Raw genomic sequence first — 23,264 nt, 5'->3', positions numbered from 1 at the left:
TACTCTTGAGAATTTGAACAGGTGGCTAGTAGGTGGTCAGGTAAACAAAAAGGGAAGAAAAAATTAGCCCATTTTACATGACTAAAGGGGAAGTACACAATAAAAAACATCTCTACTTTGAAAGGCTATGGGTGGGGAATGTTCTAATCATTTTTGTATTAAACTTTCACTTTGTTTGTGAACGTTTTACTTTTGAGCTACTTCAACAGGTGTGTCTGACCCCACAAACCCAACAGTTCCTTCAAGAAAAATTGATGTGCACCAATTCAGTCAATGATTTTACAAGCTTTGTTTGGACGGTGATTTTAATTTATTTTAATTTAATTTATTTATTTATGTAATGCCCCTTGAGATGCAACATCTCGTTTTCAAGGGGGTCCATCTGCAGGAGGAAGAATTTTGCTGTGATTCTTAATTTCCAAATACATTAAAGGAAATAAGGAAGAGGTAAGGGAGTGAAACTACAAAAAGAAGCTTAAACTCTCGTTTATGTGATTTTGTGGACACCCAAATGGGAAACATTGACATGTGAGCGGACCAATCTATATAAAAAATATGCATAAACACATAGGATGATTAAGGTAATGCCTTTGGCAATGGTTATGCAACTCCATCAGCTACAACTTGTTGGCCTGGTTACATAAAGGGATTCTGTTTGCAAGTCCCCGCTCTTAAACTTTAACAGCTAAGCAAATCAACGTAAGTGTTTTTACAAAGCAAAGTCTTGAGGTTTATCGCTTTATCTCCTTCTTTGATCTTTTAAAATTCCAGAAGATTAAATACTTTGTCAACGACAAAGCAGTACTCTGAGACTAGAAACTTTCCAACTGTAAAAAGGCTTTACATTTTTTCTTGTTAGAGGTAATTTTTCCTATGCCCATAGCAAAACCTTCATCTTCCATCCTATTTTCTTAGTAAAAGCCCTGCTGATTAATTCCCCACAGGGGTACAGGTTCCAACAGTAGCCAACACCTTCTTTGAAGGAGATTAGCCGTTCGTGTGTGCTTTCTTGTCTCCTTAACCTGCTGTTTTTTCATGCCTGGACAGCTGCTCCTCTTTAGGTGGAGGGCGAAAAAGTTTCAGCTTGATGAGCGCTCGGTCACACCTTTTTGGTGCTGAGTAATTGAAGGTGGAGAGCGTGGACAGAAAAAGAGACAGCTCGGAGCAAAGCATGCCTCACTGAGATAGCTGACAATCAATCTGGCTCGCCCTCTCCCTCCTTGTCTTTTGCCTCCTCGCTTCTGTAATTTTGAGTGGTGAGAATCGTGACGGTGCTGTGCAAGGCCATGATTTGTTGAGCCGCTGCCTGGGAAACAGATGCATCAACCAGAGAGCCATCATGCATGTCTATCAGGTCTAACTCGATAACCATGAGAAAGAAGAAAACTGTCATTAGAAGATTACTTTTTAAATTAAAAATGAGTTTTCAGACCAATATAACTGCTAGTAATCAATAGAAGACTAAAGGAATGAGGGGTCCCAGAAAACATACAGGTACATTTAAACCAGCATAGCATCTTTGACAGCAACTACACCGAGCTAAGATCGAGTCAAAAGACAAACATAAATACATGTCTACAAAACCATGAGTAGCAATGAGATGGAAAAAGGATAAAAGTTCAAAGAAAGCATCAAGTCCCCAGTTTGGAAACAAAAGAAGAGAAGAGGCAGAAAAATACTCCAAGGATAAATGCAGGCGGTGTCCAAAATTAACACCCGCCAGGCGCCAAATGTGACCAAATTTATCTGTTTGAGGAGTAAAATTTTGAGCATAATTTTTCAAAAGGCTAATTAAGGTTTGGGCTTAATTAGGCTAGTCTTGTTATTTAGTTTATTGGAGGATTGCAAGGTTCAGACGCAAGGTACGTGATCATTTTCTTTTTTTTTCTGTTTTATCTGATACTTAAGCACAAGAAATGGAAGAATGTGTTCTTCCAGTACAGTGTTTTCCCCAGGCTTCCAAACTAGTCAGGACCGCCTCTGGCGTAAAGGGTTGAAGAATTACAGTACTTCAAATAACGTCAACACTGGGGCTAAATCTAAAGAGTTACATTATTTACTCCCTTTGGCTCACCTCCCCAGTTTGTTCTGCAGAAAATGTTTGTACATTCACAATGAAGTGACCTGCAACAGAGTTCATTTACAAGTGAACACTGAGACAGGTTTTAGGAACATTACTGTAGCTTCAACACATTAAATTATTATTCGAGTGTCAAAATATGACCTTTTTCAGTACAGTGGGAATGGAACCTGCAATTTTCCAATAAGAGGTTGACAGCTCTACCTCTGTATTGAGCCTAACTGCTTTCTGTACAATGGAGCGTACATAAACAGGGATGTTTTAGCTGTTCCAGGACAGATCATCTGTCTTCTTTCTTTTTCGCTTTGTCATGTTTTAGTTTCATGTTTTAGTTCTTTAATTTCAGGGATGTTTAACTTTATTGTTTTAACTATTTAACTTAAGACCACATCTCGTCTTGGGATTCTGCAGTTAGGTCTTCAGTAAGTCAATTTTATTACAAGTCAACGAAACACAGGCTTTAAGACATTGATTGACAGGTTTCTATCCCACTCTTAAATTTGCTCATAGAATCCACTACCGTCATCAAACCTGCATTTGTCCTTAATGTCCAACTTCAACTTTAAATTGATTACCAACACATAAGACACATGAGAGCTAAAAATGTCTTCAGATTTAAAGCAATCACATTAGAAACCTGATGAATAGTAATAAATTAGGTAAAGCTTCTTTTTTTTATTATTTAAACATATTTGCTTCCAAATTTGAGATGACTAAGTTTATTCAAAGATTAAACTAAATGGAGGGCTAAATAATGAATGATTTTTTTATATAGTTTTAGAAACAGAAACAGTAGAGCGCAAACATGATGGTTCTGGCTCTTCCCTTTACGAGACAATTCAATCAATAATGATCAACTCAGACACGTGGGATACAAATAGAGTGATTCAGTTCAAAGCGACCAGACCGTGTTTAAATCCTATTATTGGATAATATCCATTTGTACACAAAATTGCTTTTAGAAATGTGTCATTGTAAGGTTGATTTCAAATGGGAAAATTAGTTGATGGTGCACTCATGATCTGGTATTGATTAAAGGGACTAATATGTGCAATATACCACATTATTTGATTTTCTTTATGATCCGTGCTGCTATGTGCTACAGCACAAAACTTGGAATATGCCAGTAGATTTCTGTAAGAACGAATCTTCAGAGCAACAGCTTTCCTGAACATTTCCAAAGATGGATGTGCCAAATAGCAGTGTTCAGACGCTACAAGCAGCCTCGTTGTAATGATAAGCATCTTTTTATCATTCCTGCTCATGCACTAACTTCATCAGTTACCATCACTGATAGTGCAGAGGTGTAATAGAGGTGTGAAAGAATGTTTTGCAGAACTGTAGAGGTGCATTCACACAGCAGCAGAGTGGAAAAAAGGAGAATGCTGACTGAAAACAAACAGACTGTGTCAACAGGGATGCACCTTCACGCATGGAGGAGTTCACATTTCCCACCCAAAGGGGCAACATTTTTACTTTCTGTTTGAAAAGTTTATGGGTGTATTCCTGACAAAAATCCTTTGTTCCAGTCCGAATCCGCTTAATTTGGTCCAGATCGAGTCCTAAACTTTTAGTTTGGTTTGTATCGAGACTGCCGTCTATTGGAGTTTCCTGTTCCAGACCAAAACTTGTAAACAAAACTATGTAACTAAAGATCTTCACTCACTGGTCAGCAGTGACGGGGGCAGGTCAAAACTAAGAGAGAAAGTAAAAACTTGTCAAGATAGTTCACTTGTTCAAACTTTTTATGCCGCAGACCAATTTTGAACATCTGTATGAGTCATCACTTTTTACGGTTACTTTGATATGGCAGAGACATACTGGAAGGCAATTACTATGGACGCTACGACCATGAGGTATGGTGATAAGTGTTTATGACAGAAATTCTCAAGAAAATAGCACGAGAAGCAATGTGTATCACGTTAAAAGTTGTTTTAATGAGCCAGAATTCATCGACTACATTTTAATGAGCTGCTGTTGCATCGCTGCTCCACGTTTGTCCAATAATGACCGGCTGCGGTGGCCGTTTTGGTCTAGTTGATCGGGTCCCAGCGTGGATCCTATTCAGACAGAAGAATGTCAGAGCGAACTGAAGCTCAGTTCAGTTGGAAACGAACCAAAACCACCACCTTGAAAGATGGGTGAGAAAGTAGTTCCTGGTTCCTGGTCAGTAGGCTGCTTCTGTTCTTGGCCGTGGACCCCGCCTCTGGCTCGTCTTGACTGTAGACCTCTCCCCCACCTGTCACCCAGTCATTTCTGGATGAACTCTATTCAATTACATAGTTGTAGAGTTGGATAAACTAATTCCTCTTTAATAGTCCTGGAAAATTGCATATCCGTCCTGGGAGAGGATCTCTCCTTCATGTGGACATCCCTGAGGTTTTTCCTTACCGGGAAGAGGATCTAAGGGCAGGGAGAACCAGTTTTACGCAGTCTGTTTAGTTTCCCACTCAGCTGTTGTTCATATTTTATGAACGACTTTCTGCTTCTGTACAACTACCAGCATGAAGCCCAATGATGCAATTGTTTTGTGATATTGGGCTATATAAATAAAATTGAATTAAACTTCCAGATTTCCTTCAAACTTGCAAAAAAGTTTAAGCTTGGCACACTCCAACTTCAAACAGTAAATGAAAGTTGGTGCATGTTAAAAGAGGATTTTTCTTTGGTTCAAATACTTTTTAGGAAAATGGTCTGATACTTTAGCTTTTTTTAATGCTTTTCTTCGATGTTGAAATTTTTAAGTTTTTGACTTGCCAGATGTGTCCCTTTAATTTAAAAAGGTTTGAAATGCTCTTAATGGCAACACAACCCTGTCAATGCAACTTTTCACCTGATCCAGGTAAGACATCTGGATAATAAGCAGGACAGCAGCTCTGCTCTTGATTGCTGTGTTTAGAAACTCCTGCTCTAAACCTCATCAGGAGAGACAGTGGAAACAACAAGGGACCAGAAGACTAATATAGTATCTAAAGTGGTTTGTTAGCTTATCTGAGAAAGTCTTTGCAGTTTGTACACAGATTTGTCCTTAGAACCAACTCCCAAAACTCAAATGATCCGTTACCAAACACTACAAAGCTTTCTTGGAATTTGTTCTAAATCAGATCACACATCGCCTGCTGGAGGGCATGTTTTTGATGTTCTGGCCGATTCCTGCCACAAAGCAAGATTAATAAAGTAATGATACAGAAGAAGTGGAAAATGTTGCTTGACAATTTGATATAATGCATTAAAAGACTTACAAGAACTGGTTAAAGCCTCAGTCTAGTCACCTTGAATGACACAGCTCCTCACTAACATCTGTAAACCCATCAAATGTCAAATTCAGAGAGCACTGAAGTGCAAACCTTAGGGCTGAGAGACCAATGCCTGAAAAACCTTTTTAATTTTATCCAGTGTTAATGCCAAGTTTTAAAAATGTCAAAGGAAGGAAGCAAGACATTTTAGAAGGGAATGCATTGATTGCAGTTGGCTTTGGCAGCTGGAAAAGAAACAATGATGGCGGACGTGTACTTCACATTGAACAAACTTTACAGCACCAGAGCTGAACTCTAGTGTTGTGCACATTCCAGACACTGTTGTGTTTTGCTAAAGAAAAAAAAGGAAAAAAAATCTAAGCATATTTTGATAAAAATGTGCATTCAGTCTAGAAACTTCCTAATTACTAAATATAACAGAGTAATGCTTGAGGGGGTGATGATGGATTCTTGGGAAAACGGATCATTGCAGATGTGGGTACCGTCCCGTCTACAGTCTCATCAGCTGAGAGGATATAAGTTTGGGCAACAGAGACTGCTGGGACAACAGACGGCTGAGAATCGGTGTTCACCCCGAGCGGCACGTACGCAATGGATTCCAGCCAAATGTCTCCTTTCAATGAAAGCAGTAAAACAGGAGCAGGGAAAAAAATTACTCATTCAGATGGACTGTTAACACACATGCTGTGTTTGCAAAAGTCACCTTTGTCTTGACAACCAACACAAAAGCAGAACAAATAAATCTGGGCATGTATGTATGAGGCCGTAATCTTAAAGAAATGCACAAGTCGGATCACTTTCAAAGAGCCATTAAATTGATTGGTGTAGACCCGTGAGGAGCCTTGAAAGCTAAAGCTAACACATCAATCAAATCTTTGAGTGGTGGGAGAGGCCTTCATTGTCAAAGAAGCAAAGGAACAATTTATATCATGTAGTGAAATGATTCCTTTATTTAAGAGTAAAGAAGAAGGTTGTCAAGCTAGAGGTCAGGGGGAGATAGCTGCAACATCAACAATCATGGAGGGACAAGGCACAATAGAGGCACGTGGGAAACCTTTGTTTTATTCCAGGAGAAGTCAGATGTAAACTAATTCGTCTCAATATTTGAATATTTTTAGTACTTTGAATCAGACATAAAAAAGTTCACTGGCTATACTAAAGTTCTACTAAAGAACTCTTCCTCAAAACTAGCCTAATGTCTTAAACACTAAAAAATGTTTTTCTACATAAAAAACTTCTCCTACTAAGAAATCATGAAGGGGTCAGAGATTGTCATCGTCGGTGCATGTTCATTGTGAGAGACATAATCTATAATAATAAACATCTGGAAATCACATTTTATGATTGTTTAAATACTTTATTTGTTGTCTACTCCTGAGAATAAGTATTTGAACACCTTTCTATCAGATAGAACTCTCACCCTTAAAAAGCATATCTCCACTCCACTAATTATCCTAAATTAGAAGCACGTGTTTGAGGTGGTTAGCTGCATAAAGACATCTGTCCACCCCATACAATTGGTAAGACTCCAAGTACCAATATAGCCAAGACCAAAGAGCTGTCCAAAGACACCAGAGACTTAATTTTAGACCTCCACAAGCTGGAAAGGGCTGAAGAGCAATTGCCAAGCAGATTGGTGAAAAAAGGTCTACAGTTGGAGCAATAGAAAATGGAAGAAGGTTAACATGACTGTTAATCCCCCTCCGACTGGGAATCCATACAAGATCTCACCTCGTGGGGTCTCAGTGATCCTAAGAAATGTGAGGACTCGGCTAAGAACTACTCAAGAGGAGCTGGTCAATAATCTAAAAAGATCTGGGACCATCGTTTCCAAGGTTACTGTTGGTAATACACTAAGACGTCTTTTTTGAAATCAGGGATGGCACGAAAGGTTCCTCTGCTTTTACCAGCTCATTTCCAGGTCCGTCAAGTTTGCCAATGACCATCTAGATCAGAGGTGTCCAAATCCAGACCTTGAGGGCCGATGTCCTACCCATTTCCAATAAACCTGCCATTGAAACTCCTTATTGACTAAACACACCAGATCATCGTAATCAGCAGCAGATGAGACAGGATTTCTGGAAAACCAGCAGGTGCCTGCCCCTCGAGGTTTGGATTTGGACATTCCTGATCTAGATAGTCATTGGCAAACTTAAGATGGGCCTGGACATGAGCTGGTTTAAGCAGGGGAACCGCCTGTGCCATGCATGATTTCAAACCATGACGTGTTTTACCAGTAGCAACCTTGGAAACAGTGCTTCCAGCTCTTTTCAGGTATGAACTAGATGATCCAGAGGAGTCGTGGGAGAAAGTCATGTGGTCAGATGAGACCAAAATAGACTGTTTTGGTCCAATCGCCGTGTTTGGAGGAAGAAGAATGAGGAGTACCATCCCAAAAACACCATCCCTATAGTGGAGCATGTGGGTAGTAGCATCATGCTGTGGGGTTTTTTTTCTGTAAATGGGAAAGGACCATAGACATATATTCTCACTGGATAAATAACTGTTGTCTGGCTCCAAATGGCAGCCCCTGTAATGCAGAAAAAAATACAACAGATTTGGCCAAATTTTGCGAGATTAGTCCACTTGGTCCAGTTCTCATATACAGTCAATGTACTGAACTAAGGTCCAATTATGATCCTGTGATGTCAAGTTCTCAGAATTCCCCCCAAATAGTCATCGCCCCACAGCTGCCTGGCATTTTAGCCACTTTCTCACTCACAGACTCAACTGAAAATGGTTTGACACTGTTTTTAGACGCCCGGAGCGACTCTGACTCGTTAAAGACAAGACTTGTCAGGGACATAAATCCAGAAAATAATTCCAGAAACAAAAAGCCAAAGCATGACATAACCGAAACAACATTCAGACCCTCCACAACCAATCACAGACAGCCTCTACCAAAAACAATTCTCAGTGAGATAAAGAGACGGGTTTGAAACCTTTTTTCAAAATTTTTTTAAACATAAAACTCAGCTTTCCCTATACTGAAACCTACAATATAGCTTAAAAGAACTTTAAAATCAGAAATAAAACTCTTAATTTATTAATATATTACAAATAATCTGAAAATTGGTATCCTCAATATAAATGGGACAAAAAAAACACCTTACTTTTAACTCATAACTTACGAGCCTTTGAACATAACTACCCCTAATTCTGCAAGTTTATGACTGCAGTACAATACAAACTAAAATGGGACTTTTAGAGTTTTACAGAAACAATATGAAGACGAGGAGGACAGAACTGCATAGATGACGACATTGGGCAGAAATCTAGGATCAGTCAGCCACCTATCTAAACAGGAGTGGCCTTTCTCCTTAATGTAAACAGTTCACAAAAGCTAAGACTTAACTGCAGACAAGTCACTGCTAACACCATTGTGTTCTGTGCATCTTGTGGCTTTCCATTTCACAGCCTCTCTTCATTTGAAGCATACCAGTCGGAAAAGTCATTCATCTCGCAAAGATCTTTTCCGTCACCTTGTTCCGCTCTTCTTAACCATCAGTTTAGAAAGCCCATCATCCAGAACAGTAATTACACACTCTTATTAAAGGGAAACGTGTAAATACCATCCTGCTGTTTTGTTCCGGTGTCAAAGCGGGTGAAATCACAGGAGGAGTTCAGGAGAAACCATCTATGGCAACTGATTCACCGAATGACTAATATGCAAACTCACAGTTCATAGTTTCTGGGTTATTTTTTCAATAAACATAAAATTGTGAAACACAAAGACAGGAAACAGAGCTAAATTGATGAGAATATTAAGAAAGTGAAAGAATGTGGTGGAGGAAAATAAAGTAATACACCAAATGAGTGAGATGAAGTACTTTCCCTTCGGTGTTCTGCCTGTGAAGATCCTCACATTCTCAAATGCAACTCTGAATTAAACTTACATTTCCTCAGAATGCAACATAAACAGCTTCATGGACAAAGAGTAGCTAGTCATATCAGGGGTTTATTAAAAACAAAAGAAAAGAAGTGAGCGTGGTGCACAAATTGCTTTTAAAATCTAGGGCAATCTAGGCAATCTAGGGATAGTTCTGTAGTGTGTATTTATTTTAGTAATTAGGGATAGGGTGGGAATTCGGACATAATGCAAGTGTATACGATTTTTATTTTATATTTTGCTTTTAATATACAGTGAAGAGGTTCCCTTTTTTTCTTGTGTTCCACCAAATTTCAATGTATTCTCTTTCATGTATAGTTTGTGATATGTTGTTTTAACCATGTAATGTGCTTTATAAATTAAGTTTATTATTATTATAAGTTTGAAGGTAGATCTCAAAGTATACTATTTTGTTATACATAACTTAGTCACTTTTTATAGTAAAAAAAAAGGGGCCAAAATTAAATACATCCTAATTAGGATCTAAATAGTACCATATGGAGTTGTTCTGAGCACAAAACTAACTGATTATTTTAAAAGGAAGTACTGCATTGAGTCTCTTAAAATGTTTTTATAGTTTAATTATCCTGTTTTGACTGTGGAGTTTTACAGATGGTGTTTGCTTAGAGGGTCTCTTTCACTTTTGGTTACAAAATAATCGGCGGTTACAGTAAATGCATTATTTCTTTTCCCTTTTTATGCTTCAGTACAAGAGTCTAGGATTATAGTTTTTTTTTTTTTTTCAAACCTTCAGCACACAGTCAATAGAAAACAATTATGTTATATACCTGGAGATTAAACTAAACAAACAAGGATGTAATGTTCTCTAAAAGAGAAAGTGTATTAAAAGAGGTGCTTCACAAATTCTTTTCAAGTATTTAGTCATAACCATATTCTTGCTTTGCATTTGTGTGGTTATAAAAAACTATTTTCAAAGACACTGTCATGTTTCTTTTGACCTTTAAAAAAAATAAAAACATATAAGGGTGGATCCGCGACCCCGAAAGGGACAAAGCGGTCAAGAAGATGGATAAGGGTGGATAAATATATATATTATAAAACATGTTTCCTTTTTTGTCCATTAAGATAAGGACAGAGCACAATCAGAATACTACATAATGTTCTGGAAAAAGGCTTAATATTCTCATGAATCCTTCTAAATGAGAGATTACATCAAGAACTGTTAAATAAAATCTGTTGGGCGCCAATATAAATTGTTATTGAAATGGTGTCCAGTCTGTTTTATAACAATCATAAATTGTTTAACTTTTAACCTTGGTGTGACAGTTTCCTTACTTTCTCTGTATAGCCCCATGAGTCAACTTTGGTTGTGAATTGGTGCTTTGTAAGCAACTTGAAATCAATTATATTAACAGAGGGTTCTAAATTAGCAACATTTCAAGCCGCATTTATTGTACTTTACAGTTCAGCTCAGGTCATTGATAAGAATCAAAGTGATACGCACTGCACTGACATGGTTTAGCTTGTTTTTTAATTCAATTTAAGAAACTAAAAACCATTCAGCCACTTGCCTTTGATTGAAGTTTCTCTTTGAAAAATAAACTTCAGTCACTGAAAAGTCATTTCTAATCACATTTCTGCCAAAGTGCATGACAAAGGCTGCAAATACTGTGTTAAACTCACAATTTTAGTGCATATTACCGCGGAGATTAAAGTTTTGTCCCAACATGCTCCTTTTTGTCCAAAATTGAGGACTAACCAGCTGTAAGCAACAGCTTTACATGCATCATTTATCAAAGTTTTGTTGAGTATAATACAATTAATGCATGAGAGCATTTTTCTCAATACACATCGGAAAGCTTGAATTTCCTCTTTTGTTAAACGTCTTTCCATTCCACCCATTATTTTATTGACTGCCAAACAATTACCCACAAAGATCTGCAGCAAAAATGTACCAACTTTCTACTTTCAATCAGTAATTAAACCTCAAAAGGCTTTTGTTTCTTACCACTCCACTAACTCGGACATCGTAAAGTCGCCCCCAGTCGTCCTCATGGCTGTCGACCATCATCATACTGTCCCCCTCCTCCAAGAGCCACTCAGCCTGCAGGTCAACCTTCACCTCCTCCCCCAGCGAGTGCATCCCAACTGCAGGAAACAGCCCCTCAGCTGACACAGGAACCTCTACTGACCCCACCTGGACAGCAATCAGGTGAGACGAGTGAGACGGCTATAAAACGAGCAAAACTCTGAACTAAAAGTGGGTTGCTGTGACTCAAAGGTCTAAAATATGATTTTGACAGGATTACAGCTTTTAATAAAGCGGAGTGTTGAGGAAAACACCAGAAAAACTGAGTGTGCTCCTTGAAACGGGAGTTTAACCTGCTTTAATGCAGAACACATGTAAGAAATAAATGCTTTGTCTTTGTTTAAATTGAAGAAGCCAAAAAAGTATATATATATTTTTACATGAAACTGCTAAATTATAAGGACTTAAACAGATAAAATATTTAAAAAAAACTGAAGGAAAATGTTAGACAAATGGATGAATAACACTTACCTCTTTTCCATTTTTGGTAAAAAAGACTTTAGAAAGACCCGCTTTGATATTTTCTGAGAGTATTCCACAACCAATGCGGTCACCACGAGCGCATTTTGGTCCAAACTGCTGCCCAACGGGATTACCATTGTACAGCCTGCAACAGACAAATGTCCTTCATTAGCTCAACTTTAAACTGTGTTCAGCTAATTCTTCTTGTTCAGTAAGCACTTTGTGTTATTCCTTTATATGAAAAGTGCTATATAAATAAAGATTGATTTGATTTGATTTGATAAATAGTCAGCAGTCTAAAGAGGGTAACTGACAGATGGATGTTGCTGTTACTTGATTGATGAGATGATGTGTATGACTCCATTAAAGCAGAAGATTGTTGTAATTAAATGGTTTGCACAACAACAATTTACATTAAGAAACAGAAAAAATAGGTTTATGTGAGAATTCTGTTAGAGAAAAATGTTTCCGTCTAAGAAAAGAACGTGGAAGGCTCTACAACACGTGTCAGAGTCAAGGCTTGGGGGCCAGATCTGGCCCTCCGGGTAACTATATCCGGCCCTCCAGATCATTATATTTTATTGTTATTAATGGCCCGATGTTATCTGGCACATATTTCTAACTTTTAAAATTTTTACAAAACATATTTTTGTGGAGTAAAATATTGAAAGTTATTAAAGGTTTCAATTGATTTCTTATTATTGCCTGTTTTAATTCATAGTAATGCTAAAAAGTTAAGTTTTTAGAGTTTTTAAAATTTAGTTTTAGAGTGTTCAATGAATGTTTATCCTGTTCGGCCCTCTCTGAGAGCATTGTAATGCTGCATTCACACCATACATGATTTGCGTGTCAAATTTGCGTCAGTGGCCTGTCCAAAAATATGCTCCTGAGCTTGAAGGTCTGTGTGGGAGGAGCTACCAGCTCATGTTTTTAGCCTAATCGCTACATGGAGCAGAGTGGGATATCTCACTTACAATGTATGGAAGACACTGATGATGTTGAGAGATTGTGTTTATTTATTATGAAGAGTTCCAAAAAACATTGGTAATCATGTCTTGGTTCATGATATCATTCGGAGGTTCTCCTGATACCGGGAGCTTTACTCCTGCTCCGAGAGCTGTGTCTGTTTTATGGCCGCTACCACTGTGTTTCTGTGTCTCTGTGAACCAGTTTGAAGGCTCACTGTCCCGCATTAACCAAAGAGGGTAAAAATACAACCAAACATAAAATTAGGAGACTTTTTTATTATTGTCTCGAAAATAAGAAAAAAGTTCAGGAGGTCCGAGCAGGCGGCCTCTGCACCTTGCAGCAGCTCTCTGTCTGCCAGAGCTACGAGCTGGCGAGCTCCACTGGGCCCCAGGCGGCTGGCTAGCCAGCAAACAGAGAGTTGCCACGGGTATAAGATGCTGAAGACCCGTCCAGGGTGTATCGCACCTTCACCCAACAGTAGCCAAGACGAGCACCAGCAGCTCAACAGCCCCAATGGGTTAAGGAAATAGATGGAAGTTAACACTGAAAATGGCTGTTGCGTATATCGCATTTGGTACAAACTCAGCTTAAAGCGTATTTTCAGCTGACTTCAAATAAATCCATGCAAGTAAACAGTTGTACTACTGAATTTTACTTTTGAGAACACGACAATAGTTGCAGATTAAAAATTAGATTAACACAATTTAAAAAACAATTGACAAGGAAATTTGTCTGTAATTAATTAATTAATTAATAGGACAACCCTAACATTTTCCCGACCAACGTTTTCAAATAAAGTAAGTAAAATGTCAAATAAGTTAATAATAACAGCTAAAAGCTACAGATATTTAAGAAGGATAAAAAGTGTCAGTTCTAGGTGAATGTAGACAGCAACAGGTCTGATGAGGTGTAAAAATATATCCCTGTTCTCTGGGGTACAAACTACTGCGGTTTCACTTACTTGCCATTGTCAGCATGATAAGCTACAGAATGTGGCAGCCAGCCAGGCTGGTGGTCCAGTCTGTAGAATTTAGGCACCAGGCCCACAGCAATGGTCCCTCGGACTCCTGTCTCTACTATTGTCACCTGCACAAAGAAACACACAAGCACAACCATAAGGTTTACTAAAATGTGTAAAAGCTGAAGCTCATTGGAATAAAAACTAATGCCGATATAAAAAATATATATATTTGTTTAGCAAACTGCCTTTCGACCCAGTTTGCTTGACGAAATAAAAGAATAAGAATTTGGAAAACAAAAAACTATTGTGATGCTTCCCATATTGAATTGAGTGGTTAGGCTGAATGGTAGCTCGCTTGGACAATGACTCCACCAGAGAAAATCTTAAATATTTGGTCAAGTTATGACCTTTGAGAGTTCCACAAAATTATAGTGACTGTTAATGAGGCAACCCTTAGCAGCTCCCTGCTAATGGCTGCCTAACCAAAACTACCTAAAAAAAAACAAATAAAGCCAAAAAAATAAACAAATCAAGACTGCCAAGGTCCAACCTCTAACTAACATAACAAAACCTAAGATTGCCGAGGACAAAAAGGGTAAAAAGAGACCAAAACAAACCAGCACCACACTAACAAAAACAGCTACTCTGCTCCCTGGCTGGCTTGTTGTGGCTTCATCTGACTTAAATAGTTAGCTAGTGCCAATTAAGGCACAGTGGTCACACCTGCCAGGTGAGCACAAGGTCTGGATGGAAAAAGGTGCAAGAGGATATAACAGTGACAAAAAAAAAATTAAAACTGTTTTAACACTTTGAAATAACATTTCTGAGACTCTAAACTCTAGAAAAATCCAATAAGGAAGTTAGATGCTTAAAATGTAGATAACCTTAAAAATAATTTTTAAAAAAAGTTCCCTGAAGTTTATCCTCTAAACCGGGGTTCTCAAACTCAATTTAGCTTAGGGCCACTGACGGCAGAGTCTGGCTTAGGCTGGGCCGTATGGGGTTCCATTTGTGCCAAAAATAGGATTTTACGTCCACTCTCTATATCTTTGGTCCATTGTCTATGTCTACTGAACAAGTTTATTGACCATATGTTCATGTAAATGTACTACTAAGTAATATATTCTGAGTGTCCTGTTAAGTGACAGGAGCTAACAACGCCAGCAACTGTTGCTAAGGACTTTTCTGAGGACCAGATCCAACGACAATAGCAAATGCAAAATTTTAATCGTAAAGCAAGCTGAAACATCACAAAACAAATATAAAGATATCATCAAAGAAGCATGGACATGCAGAAGATATTTCTTAGTAGACAATGAACTTTTATGTTAAAGCGGGGGCTGCAAAATATCGACACAAATTGCCCAGGGGAGGCCACATTTTTGTTTGTCTTAACAAGTGGTACAAGACAACCAGAGGTAACAGTGATTAGAAAAGGACAGGAATATGCTTGTGGTTTTTCTAAAATCAAGGCAGATGCATCCAGTACACAAAGTAATGCTGTTGGTTATAAAATGAGAGAAAAAAAGAGAAGAGCAGCAGTAAAAGAGAAAAACCATCAGGAGACTGAAAACAGAAGTAAAATGAATTCCTTCTGAGAGCAGAAATAAAGAAAAGAGGACAGCAGTGACGCACGTTTTATCTGAATAAATACTCCCAAATTTGAGAGATCTGACAAAGTGACAGCGCGTGCGTCACCGAGTCCATAACAAAGCTGGATAAAGCTTCAAGTGATAACAAAGATACATTTTACTAGTTAAAAATGACAGAGAGATATCAGTCAGCCTCCTGAACGGATCACATGATATCAGTGTTGCTGTCGTAAAAATCATTTTCATGCATGGCATTAAAAAAGAAGCGTCACATCTGGAAAGTATAAAGAAACACCTCACAGCGACTTTGAAAATTGTCTGTTCGTATTGCGAGACGCTTAAAGATTTAGGGAAAAAGACGTGAAGGGCTTCTGCTCATGTCTGGGAGGGTGTTTGCTCATCACAACAAGAGCAAAAGATTGAGATACAAATCATTTGCAGCAGCTACAGTTTCGCTGCAAGGTCCTGCTGCTCTTTCTGTAGCTCAGAAGAATGACCTCGGATCACCAGATAATGGAAGCTTACAGTTTTCTTATATTAAAGGAAAAATGAAGAGGGAAAAAAAAGCCCCAGCAGGGGAGGTTCATCTGCTGTATTCTGGCCACGCATCACAAGGCCTGCTCTGACATCCACTATCCACATGGAAGTGGGCTCATAAATTCCACACTGCAGGCTTCAGCCCCTTATTTATGACCAGGAACAATGGTACTTTCTCCTGCTGCCAGTCTCAAAGACTCCACCTACACTCAATGCTTAATCCTAATGCAGCGTTCGAACCAGCATGATCTAACATCTGTGTGAAAGCTATAATGATAAACTTCAAGCATTTCGCCTCTTTCTGCAATTTTTTCATCTCTAATATCACTCCTTCTTATGTCTGGTCCAAAAAGAAATAGCTTAGTCTCAAATATAAAAGGGTTTATACAGTACAAATATATGCCTCATATCTCCAAAAGATTCATAACCCCCTATGGAACATGAGTTGCACTGATGTGTCTATCAGCTACTTGAATTACTCAATTTTTGTTCTGTTGTTTACAACAATTTATAAGTAATGGCACTGCTGTTCATGTTTACTACAGATAATTCAAATTCAATTGGTATCAATGCTTGTCAAAGTCATAGTATTAGTGATATCAGCAATGTTGCACAAAAATGTGGTTCACAAAATAAGACACAAGATGTTTATTATGATTGTGTTCAATGTAGAAAATAAATGGGGATATATTTTCCTAAAAAAAAATATGTGTTCTTCTATATATTGTGAGTTATTTGAGATAATTTTTACAGTTTTTAAGTATTCAGTGATTCCCAGCCCCAACGTACATGGATCTATGCATCAGAATGGAGCGGAGCAGAGAGACTTTAGCCTGCCCACGGCAGTCGTTATGTCACAAACCTGAGCTTTTTCAAAGGTTTTTGCTCGTTCCTGATCCATTAAAATTCGAATAAAGAACTACTCAGAAACGCATTTTTTATCTTAAATTATTTTATGTCCTCCATCATCAGAAAGATGCGACAAGAACATGTTAAACTTAAACTTATAAAGGTATATCTTTATTTTCTGGGATATCAGATTCCAAATTTGCAAGTTTCTATCGGCACATTAAAAGATAAAGTACATTTACATCCACATTCAATAAATCTATACATGATTTTCACTTTATCTGAATTACTGTAACAAATCAATATTTTGAAGATATATGTATTGAGACACAACTGTATCTTCTCTGGTAAAACAAAATAGTTTTTTCAAACCCCAGCAGTAATATGAGTACCATCATATTATCAATAAGTCTTACCTCAAAGTAACAATTTCCCTTTGACAAAGGATGGCCAGCCACATAGCAACCTACTTCCTCAGAGTTCCCTTGGTAACTACAGAGGAGAAATAACAGGTTACACATCTGACTGCTGGATGAACAGATACGTCCAATCTCTCACATTCACCTAAATGAAGGAGAAATCAAATGAGCATCTTGAAACTTTCTTGGATTTCTCTAGATTTAAATAAACTATCATGCTTCGTCTCATTAAGCAGAAAAGATAAATTAGGTAATACAAAGAAGTTGGACTACATGCATCATTTTAGACCATTATCTTGATGAATCTGTCAGTGGCAGATGATAAAAATGAGGGAGTAAATTGTTTTTCAAGAACAAAAATCAGAGTCGGGGGGGAAAAAAATGACCAGCGTCTTGCTGGTGCTGCGTTTTGTTTTTTTAAGTTATTATGCGTCACATCGTACCAATAACGCTCACTCAAAACGACATGTAAAGCCACGAGGCTTTAAGGCGTGTCGTTTATGTCCAGATCTTACAGAAAAGTTGGACGAGGAGTTCAGAGTTCACAGACTCAGACTGGAAAGAGAACTTTGGCACGAGCTTTTCTTTTTTTTTCCAGCAAACTGTCAGCTGATGAAAAAAGTACAAGAGGAACTCAAGAACATCGTGTACTCTTACTGTTCTTTCAATTTGTGCTGTTGTGGTGAATCAGCTGTTCTCATATTCTATGGGGTTTTATAGTAAGTATAGTCAGTGCTGTGATCAATTTAACACTATACTTCAAGAAAATCTAAATGTTTTCAAATTTTCTTTAGAAAAGTCTTTAAAATGCTTTATTTAGAGAGAAACAGAGATGTAAACCTAAACTAGAAAATCTTTAGAAATTATTTTTGAAGCAGAGTCACTTAAAGATTACCATGGCATGTTAACATGTGTTTAAATAGACCAGGGTTATGCAACTTTATTTTTTTTTCTATTATTTTATTTTTCTTTATTAAGTCACTGAGTATTATAAAACTAATTTGTGTTTTCTAAAACTAATTTGTGTTCTCTAATCCCATTAGAAACAAACATCTATGCAGTTCATCAGGGCTGAAGATGTATATTCTTTTTTGGGGGGGGGTTGTCTATTCTGAAAAAAAGGCTATTTAAGTTTATTCGGAAATTAAATTCCTGATCCCTATTGATGCAAATATACATCAAACCACTTCTGCTCCAAAATTACCTCAATTTATCATCTGCTTAAAAGCATAAGTAATCAAAGGTTTAAGCCATTCATTCATAAAATGTTCCTTTTAAATCTTTGCAATAATTGGATAATAAAATGTTATATTTTTCTATAAATAACAACTTTAACCTTTCACATACTGGTATTTGTACAAGTTCCTTTCAAAATAAAGTACACCCAGTGTCAAATATGATCTTCCTATTGCAGCAGATTTATTTAACATAAAATAATAATCCAGTCAGATATGACATATTTTATCAATAGGACAATTAGATGCTTTTGTTAAGCATTGATTAGATTATGAGCTTAAATTAACTAAGTCATTTAATATTTCCGCAAATTGTGAGGAATTTTCTTTAAAGCTATGGAGCCACAATTGATGGATTAAAGATCCTCATGTGGCTTTTGATCCACAGGTTGCAGACCCCAGAAATAGTCCAATGGATCAGCAATAGTTTCTCCAACTGTCTCATTTATTTATTTTGAACTCAGTATATTAGAATTTTTCTAATAAATAAACAAAGAACAACATATGTGAAAGAAGAGCAAGAAGTTTATTCAACAGTGGAAAAGCTGAAGTTCTTGGTAACAGAAAAAAAAAACAAAAAGGTTAAAAAAAAAAAATAATAAATAAATCTTTTTTTTTTTTTTTTGCAAATTCCCTTTAGACCTATTGTTTATGGAGGACATAAATAAAAAGACTCACCTGAGTGTGTCTCCAGATTTCTGCAGCCTCATGTATCGCTCCTGTGCAGGACGTCCATCTCCTACATCTCGAATTCGGCGCCTCAGATTCAGAAGGCACCGGTGTTGTAGAACGTTGATGTCATCCATCTGAATAAAGAAGGGAAGACAACTGAAAAAAGATGATCGCTTTACTTCTGTTGTGTGTTGTGTTTGCCCTCCTGTAACCAGTGGTCTTGAGAAGAACTGTTTTTTACAGGGCTACGGTAATAAATCAATTTCCTCATTGTGAGATCAATAAAGTTCCATTTTTTTCTAAGCTATTTTATTCGACTAACAAATAAAAAAAAAATTGCTCTTTTTGGAAATATTTCATGTACTTTAAAGCTCAAAAACTAAAAATTTTGTTCACTACTTGAAAGTTGTCATGAAATAACTAAAGTTAACCCTTTAATACCAGAGCTCCAGTGTTTATGTTCTTTGATTTGCTGTAACTTTTCAACCGTTAACACAATAATTCCATCAGATTCTGAAGGAGAAAAGCGGCTCGACGAGCCTGACTGAAAAGTTACAGAATGTTAAAGATTTTTTTGTGTTTAAGCGTCACCGGCAACGCCTCAAGTGTTAAAGGGTTAAAGAAGACAATCTACCTGAAAAGTAAGGTTTATTTTTTTGTTGCTTAAAGAAAGTAATGCGTTTTGTTTGTTTTTTTTAATCAGAGGAACAGATTGAGATGATTTGGACGCGTTGAAAGGAGGAACAGTGATGAGGCCTACGGGAAAACCAAAGAGGAGATTCATGGATGTGGAGAAGGAGGACAAGGGTGTTTGATGTGAGCGAGGAGGATGCAGAGAAGAGGGTTACATGAAGGCAGGTGGTGAGCCCTAAAAATTGCTGCTAGAAGGTTAAAACGAATAGAATAGATCCGACTACTGACATAAACACACTGTATCACATGACTTGTTTTTACTCAAAATTATACATTTTGACCCACTGAACAGACACTGTGTTTCTGCAGATGGCCAAAGTAGAGGTGGGGTCATAATCTACACATTTCCCCCAATGTGATCAGATGTATGTTTTATCCTTTCATCCTACATTTAATCCTCCCTTTATCCTATAAGGATACATTTAACACAGCCATTTTGTTGGTGCTGTGTATACTTTTTGGAAAGACGATAAAGGTTCAATTCCAAAGTACATAAAATAGTTTGAAAATATAATTCAGTCAAATTTACTGCTGTGGGTCTCTCTGACCTTCAACAGTGAGAACAGTACAATCCAGTTCCATTCCCTTATTTGACTAGAAGTGATAATGGAAAGGCAGCTTTCCTTGCAAAGTTCATATTAAGTATTAGCTGACTTTCCTAAACATATTTTATTGAAACTAAAATAAATAAACTAAAAATTATCAATTAATGTGTAAAATGTCAGCCACAGTGCTGCCATCCAGAGACTCGGCAAATGAAAAATAATTATATTATTATTATTTTTTCCAACAGCCTCTAAGATGGAAATATTAATCAGCATAACAATATCAAAGGTCACAGACAACTATCTTACATTTTAGAATTTGGCTTAAACTATAACAAAACTAACGTTGCTCCATTATATAAAAAGAATGCTCCGAAAGAAATATAAAATTACATAAATTATTTACAGTGTAAAGAAAACACAATTCTGATTATTTCTAAGGAAAAAGTAAAACAAGTAAGAATGCTGATGTTTTCTTTGATGTAAATAAACACAATCTGGAATACATTTTATAGAAGGTAAAGCTGTTCAAGTTTTTCTTTTTTCTTTTAATAAAGCAAGGAAATTAGCCTGAAATACTTTGAAAATCAAGAGAGTCATATTGGTAAACAGATGCAGATTATACCTGCCAAGCAAAGGAAGACCAGAAAAATGCTTAAAGAAGAGTGTTATGTATGTTGTTTAGGAAGATATAATGAAATATCACCCATTCCTCCGTTTTCAAAACTCACTGAATCCCTTTTAGAGGAGCACAGTTGCTGGAGCCTATCCCAGCTCCTGTTGGGTGAAGGTAGGGTACACCCTGGACAGGTCGAAAGCCCGTTGCAGGGCCATACACTCACCTAGGGATAATTTAGAGTCCCCAACTAACCTGTGGAGCAGGTTTTGGACAGTGGAAGGAAACCAGAGCGCCTGGAGAAAACCCACACAGGCACATAAGGAAAATGCAAACTAAACGCAGAAAGGACACAACCGGGATTCAAACCGTCTTGCTGTAAGCGGTGAGAGTGCTAACCACTACACCAATATGCAGCTAATCAAAAATGATGTCAGATAAAAAAGATGTAGAGGATTAGGAAGATGCAGTTCATGATTTAAAAACAAACCAAGTATCAATATACTTAAAGCTTCTTGTCCATCCCTACCACTTTGATTTCATCTAAATAAATGTGACTAGGAGGTATAATAAAATATTCGTGAATTTCTAAAAAAAAAACAGCAATATTTATCCACTTGTGATACAGTAAAAATATTAATTCAGTATGTTTTGTCGTTTTATTTTTAATCGTATTAAACATGTAAAGCAGTTTCTGTTGATGTTGAATGTGTTTTATAAATAAAGTTTTAATTGAATTAATGTAAATACATGTATACCATTCCAGACACAGCCACCGGTCTAATCTTCTTCACAGTTATCACTCATTTTGTTATAGCAATTTATTAAAATGACAAAATAAAAATGAAAAAGGATCGGATCATGTCATATACGTCGATCTGTCAAAATATCAGAAGGGGCGTGGCGTACTTCCATCTGAAATGTGTTCGCTAACTAGCATCTATCGATAGTTTGTTGTTAAAACACTAACAATACGCGCGTGTTTAGCGAAACCATTTCAGTATTCAACCTTGTATTAGACGACTGAGATTTAGAATTTACAACTTTTTACTTGTCAAGAGTAGACTAACCGTGAAGCTGTATCTGGGTTAGCATCGTTAGCGGCTAAGTTTTCTTACCATCGCGACACTAAAAAATCGCGAGAACAGTCGAGTTGTGACAGACAGCGGTGTTTAAAATCCCTGTTTTCGTGGCTTTCAGCCCGCTTTCTTACCTGTCACCTCGGCGGATAAATAGCAGACTCTTACTTTGGTCCATTAGCAAATCATAGCTGTACACTAAACTTTACGAAGTGGAGTTTGGCGCATAGTTATGACGTCAGTGCTCTGTGTTTTCAGCAGCCAATAAGGGTTTGGTTCTTAGACATGGGGGACATGCATGCGGTCTCCCCCGTGTGTGAGAGGGATCTGTTGTTCGGTGAGTATCGTGTGTTTTTGTTGTGTTAGAAACTAAAAAGTCAGGATATATCTGCTTTTTGCTGCAATATATTCTGCAGAAATATTTCAAACTCCTATCTGATCACGTGTTTGACGTGAACTCTAGTTGCATTGTTAGCAGAGGAGGTAACAGAGGTTTTTTTTTTGGCCCAGATGAACCTGGTCTGACCTAACCTGCTGCCTTAAGGGAGGAAAGTGAATATTCCAATCCAGGTCAGTCCGGAAACGAAACCCCACGTTGGTCTGGCAAGTCTCTTGGAACATTTTCCTTATTTGTAGAAACAGACTGGCACTATAGCTTGAGAACTGATGAGTCCACAAAGCAGCAGGTGATTTCTTCCATCCTTGCCAAGATCTGGAGGCTGATGGCGAGGCAGACCTCATGCAGTCCTGAAACCTGGCAAGGTCAGGCCAGCCACTGCTGGAGCTGGAGATCCTGTCAGATGTCATTTTAAATGAGCAACTTTAGCTCCCCTTATTAAAAAGTAGTCTAATTTAGTGCATTACAAGTATACATAGTCCATACTAGAAGAGAGACAGTAGCTTACTTTTTATATACTATCTATAAATTGTAAAATGTTCCAATTTAGTCTGAAGAAGTATTCAGTTAGTATACTTCCTACACTTCACAACTATGGTCAAGTTAGTTTTAGATTGAACATCCGACAGACATTCTCTGTTCACATTTAGGGACCGTCAACAAATGATATAATTTTTCTTCAATAATTCTTAAATTATTGGACCAAATCACTTTAGAATAGTAAAACTTACTAATAACTATTGGGAACAGCATGTTTAGATTAGCTTTTGATGCTTTTTCCAATTTTAGTCAATTTTTTTGTGTAAATTTTCACGCTTTTCTTCAATAGCTTTTAAGTTATAGCACCTGATCGGTCCAAATAATTTTAGAATAGTAAAACTGACTTCACATACATGCTCTACTAGTATATAAACTGTACTTAATAACACAAACTTCAAGTGTGCTACTTTTTGCTAAGGGTA

General features: G+C 37.3%; 2 protein-coding genes across 4 annotated transcripts in view; one reads left to right on the top strand and one right to left on the bottom strand.

Annotated features, from left to right (window-relative positions):
• Nucleotides 1-22,154, bottom strand: part of spryd3 (SPRY domain containing 3) — a 62,021-nt gene extending 39,867 nt beyond the window's left edge. The window contains exons 1-7 of one of the 2 annotated variants that reach the window (XM_024292452.2): nucleotides 22,040-22,147; nucleotides 21,053-21,122; nucleotides 18,979-19,106; nucleotides 17,063-17,138; nucleotides 13,669-13,793; nucleotides 11,748-11,883; nucleotides 11,196-11,384 (exon numbers count right to left, since the gene is read on the bottom strand). In XM_024292452.2, the coding sequence (XP_024148220.1) occupies nucleotides 11,196-11,384; nucleotides 11,748-11,883; nucleotides 13,669-13,793; nucleotides 17,063-17,138; nucleotides 18,979-19,106 (654 nt within the window). In that variant the 5' untranslated portion in view covers nucleotides 21,053-21,122; nucleotides 22,040-22,147. Of the gene's footprint in view, nucleotides 1-11,195; nucleotides 11,385-11,747; nucleotides 11,884-13,668; nucleotides 13,794-17,062; nucleotides 17,139-18,978; nucleotides 19,107-21,052; nucleotides 21,123-22,039 lie in introns of both variants that reach the window. The other variant, XM_024292451.2, reaches the window with a different exon arrangement.
• The window catches only part of igfbp6b (insulin-like growth factor binding protein 6b), a 5,883-nt gene continuing 4,722 nt past the window's right edge, over nucleotides 22,104-23,264 (top strand). Inside the window, exons 1-2 of one of the 2 annotated variants that reach the window (XM_024292455.2) lie at nucleotides 22,104-22,242; nucleotides 22,416-22,475. Coding sequence is in view for 1 of the 2 variants with exons in the window: in XM_024292453.2 (XP_024148221.1) it covers nucleotides 22,191-22,242 (52 nt within the window). In the remaining variant the exon portion in view is untranslated. The remainder of the gene's footprint in view (nucleotides 22,243-22,415; nucleotides 22,476-23,264) is intronic. The other variant, XM_024292453.2, reaches the window with a different exon arrangement.

The sequence above is a fragment of the Oryzias melastigma genome, linkage group LG7 (genome assembly GCF_002922805.2).
Source record: "Oryzias melastigma strain HK-1 linkage group LG7, ASM292280v2, whole genome shotgun sequence".
In the NCBI taxonomy this organism is placed as follows: domain Eukaryota; kingdom Metazoa; phylum Chordata; class Actinopteri; order Beloniformes; family Adrianichthyidae; genus Oryzias; species Oryzias melastigma.
Note: the sequence above shows the minus strand (reverse complement) of the source record. Positions and strands in the feature narration are given on the sequence as shown.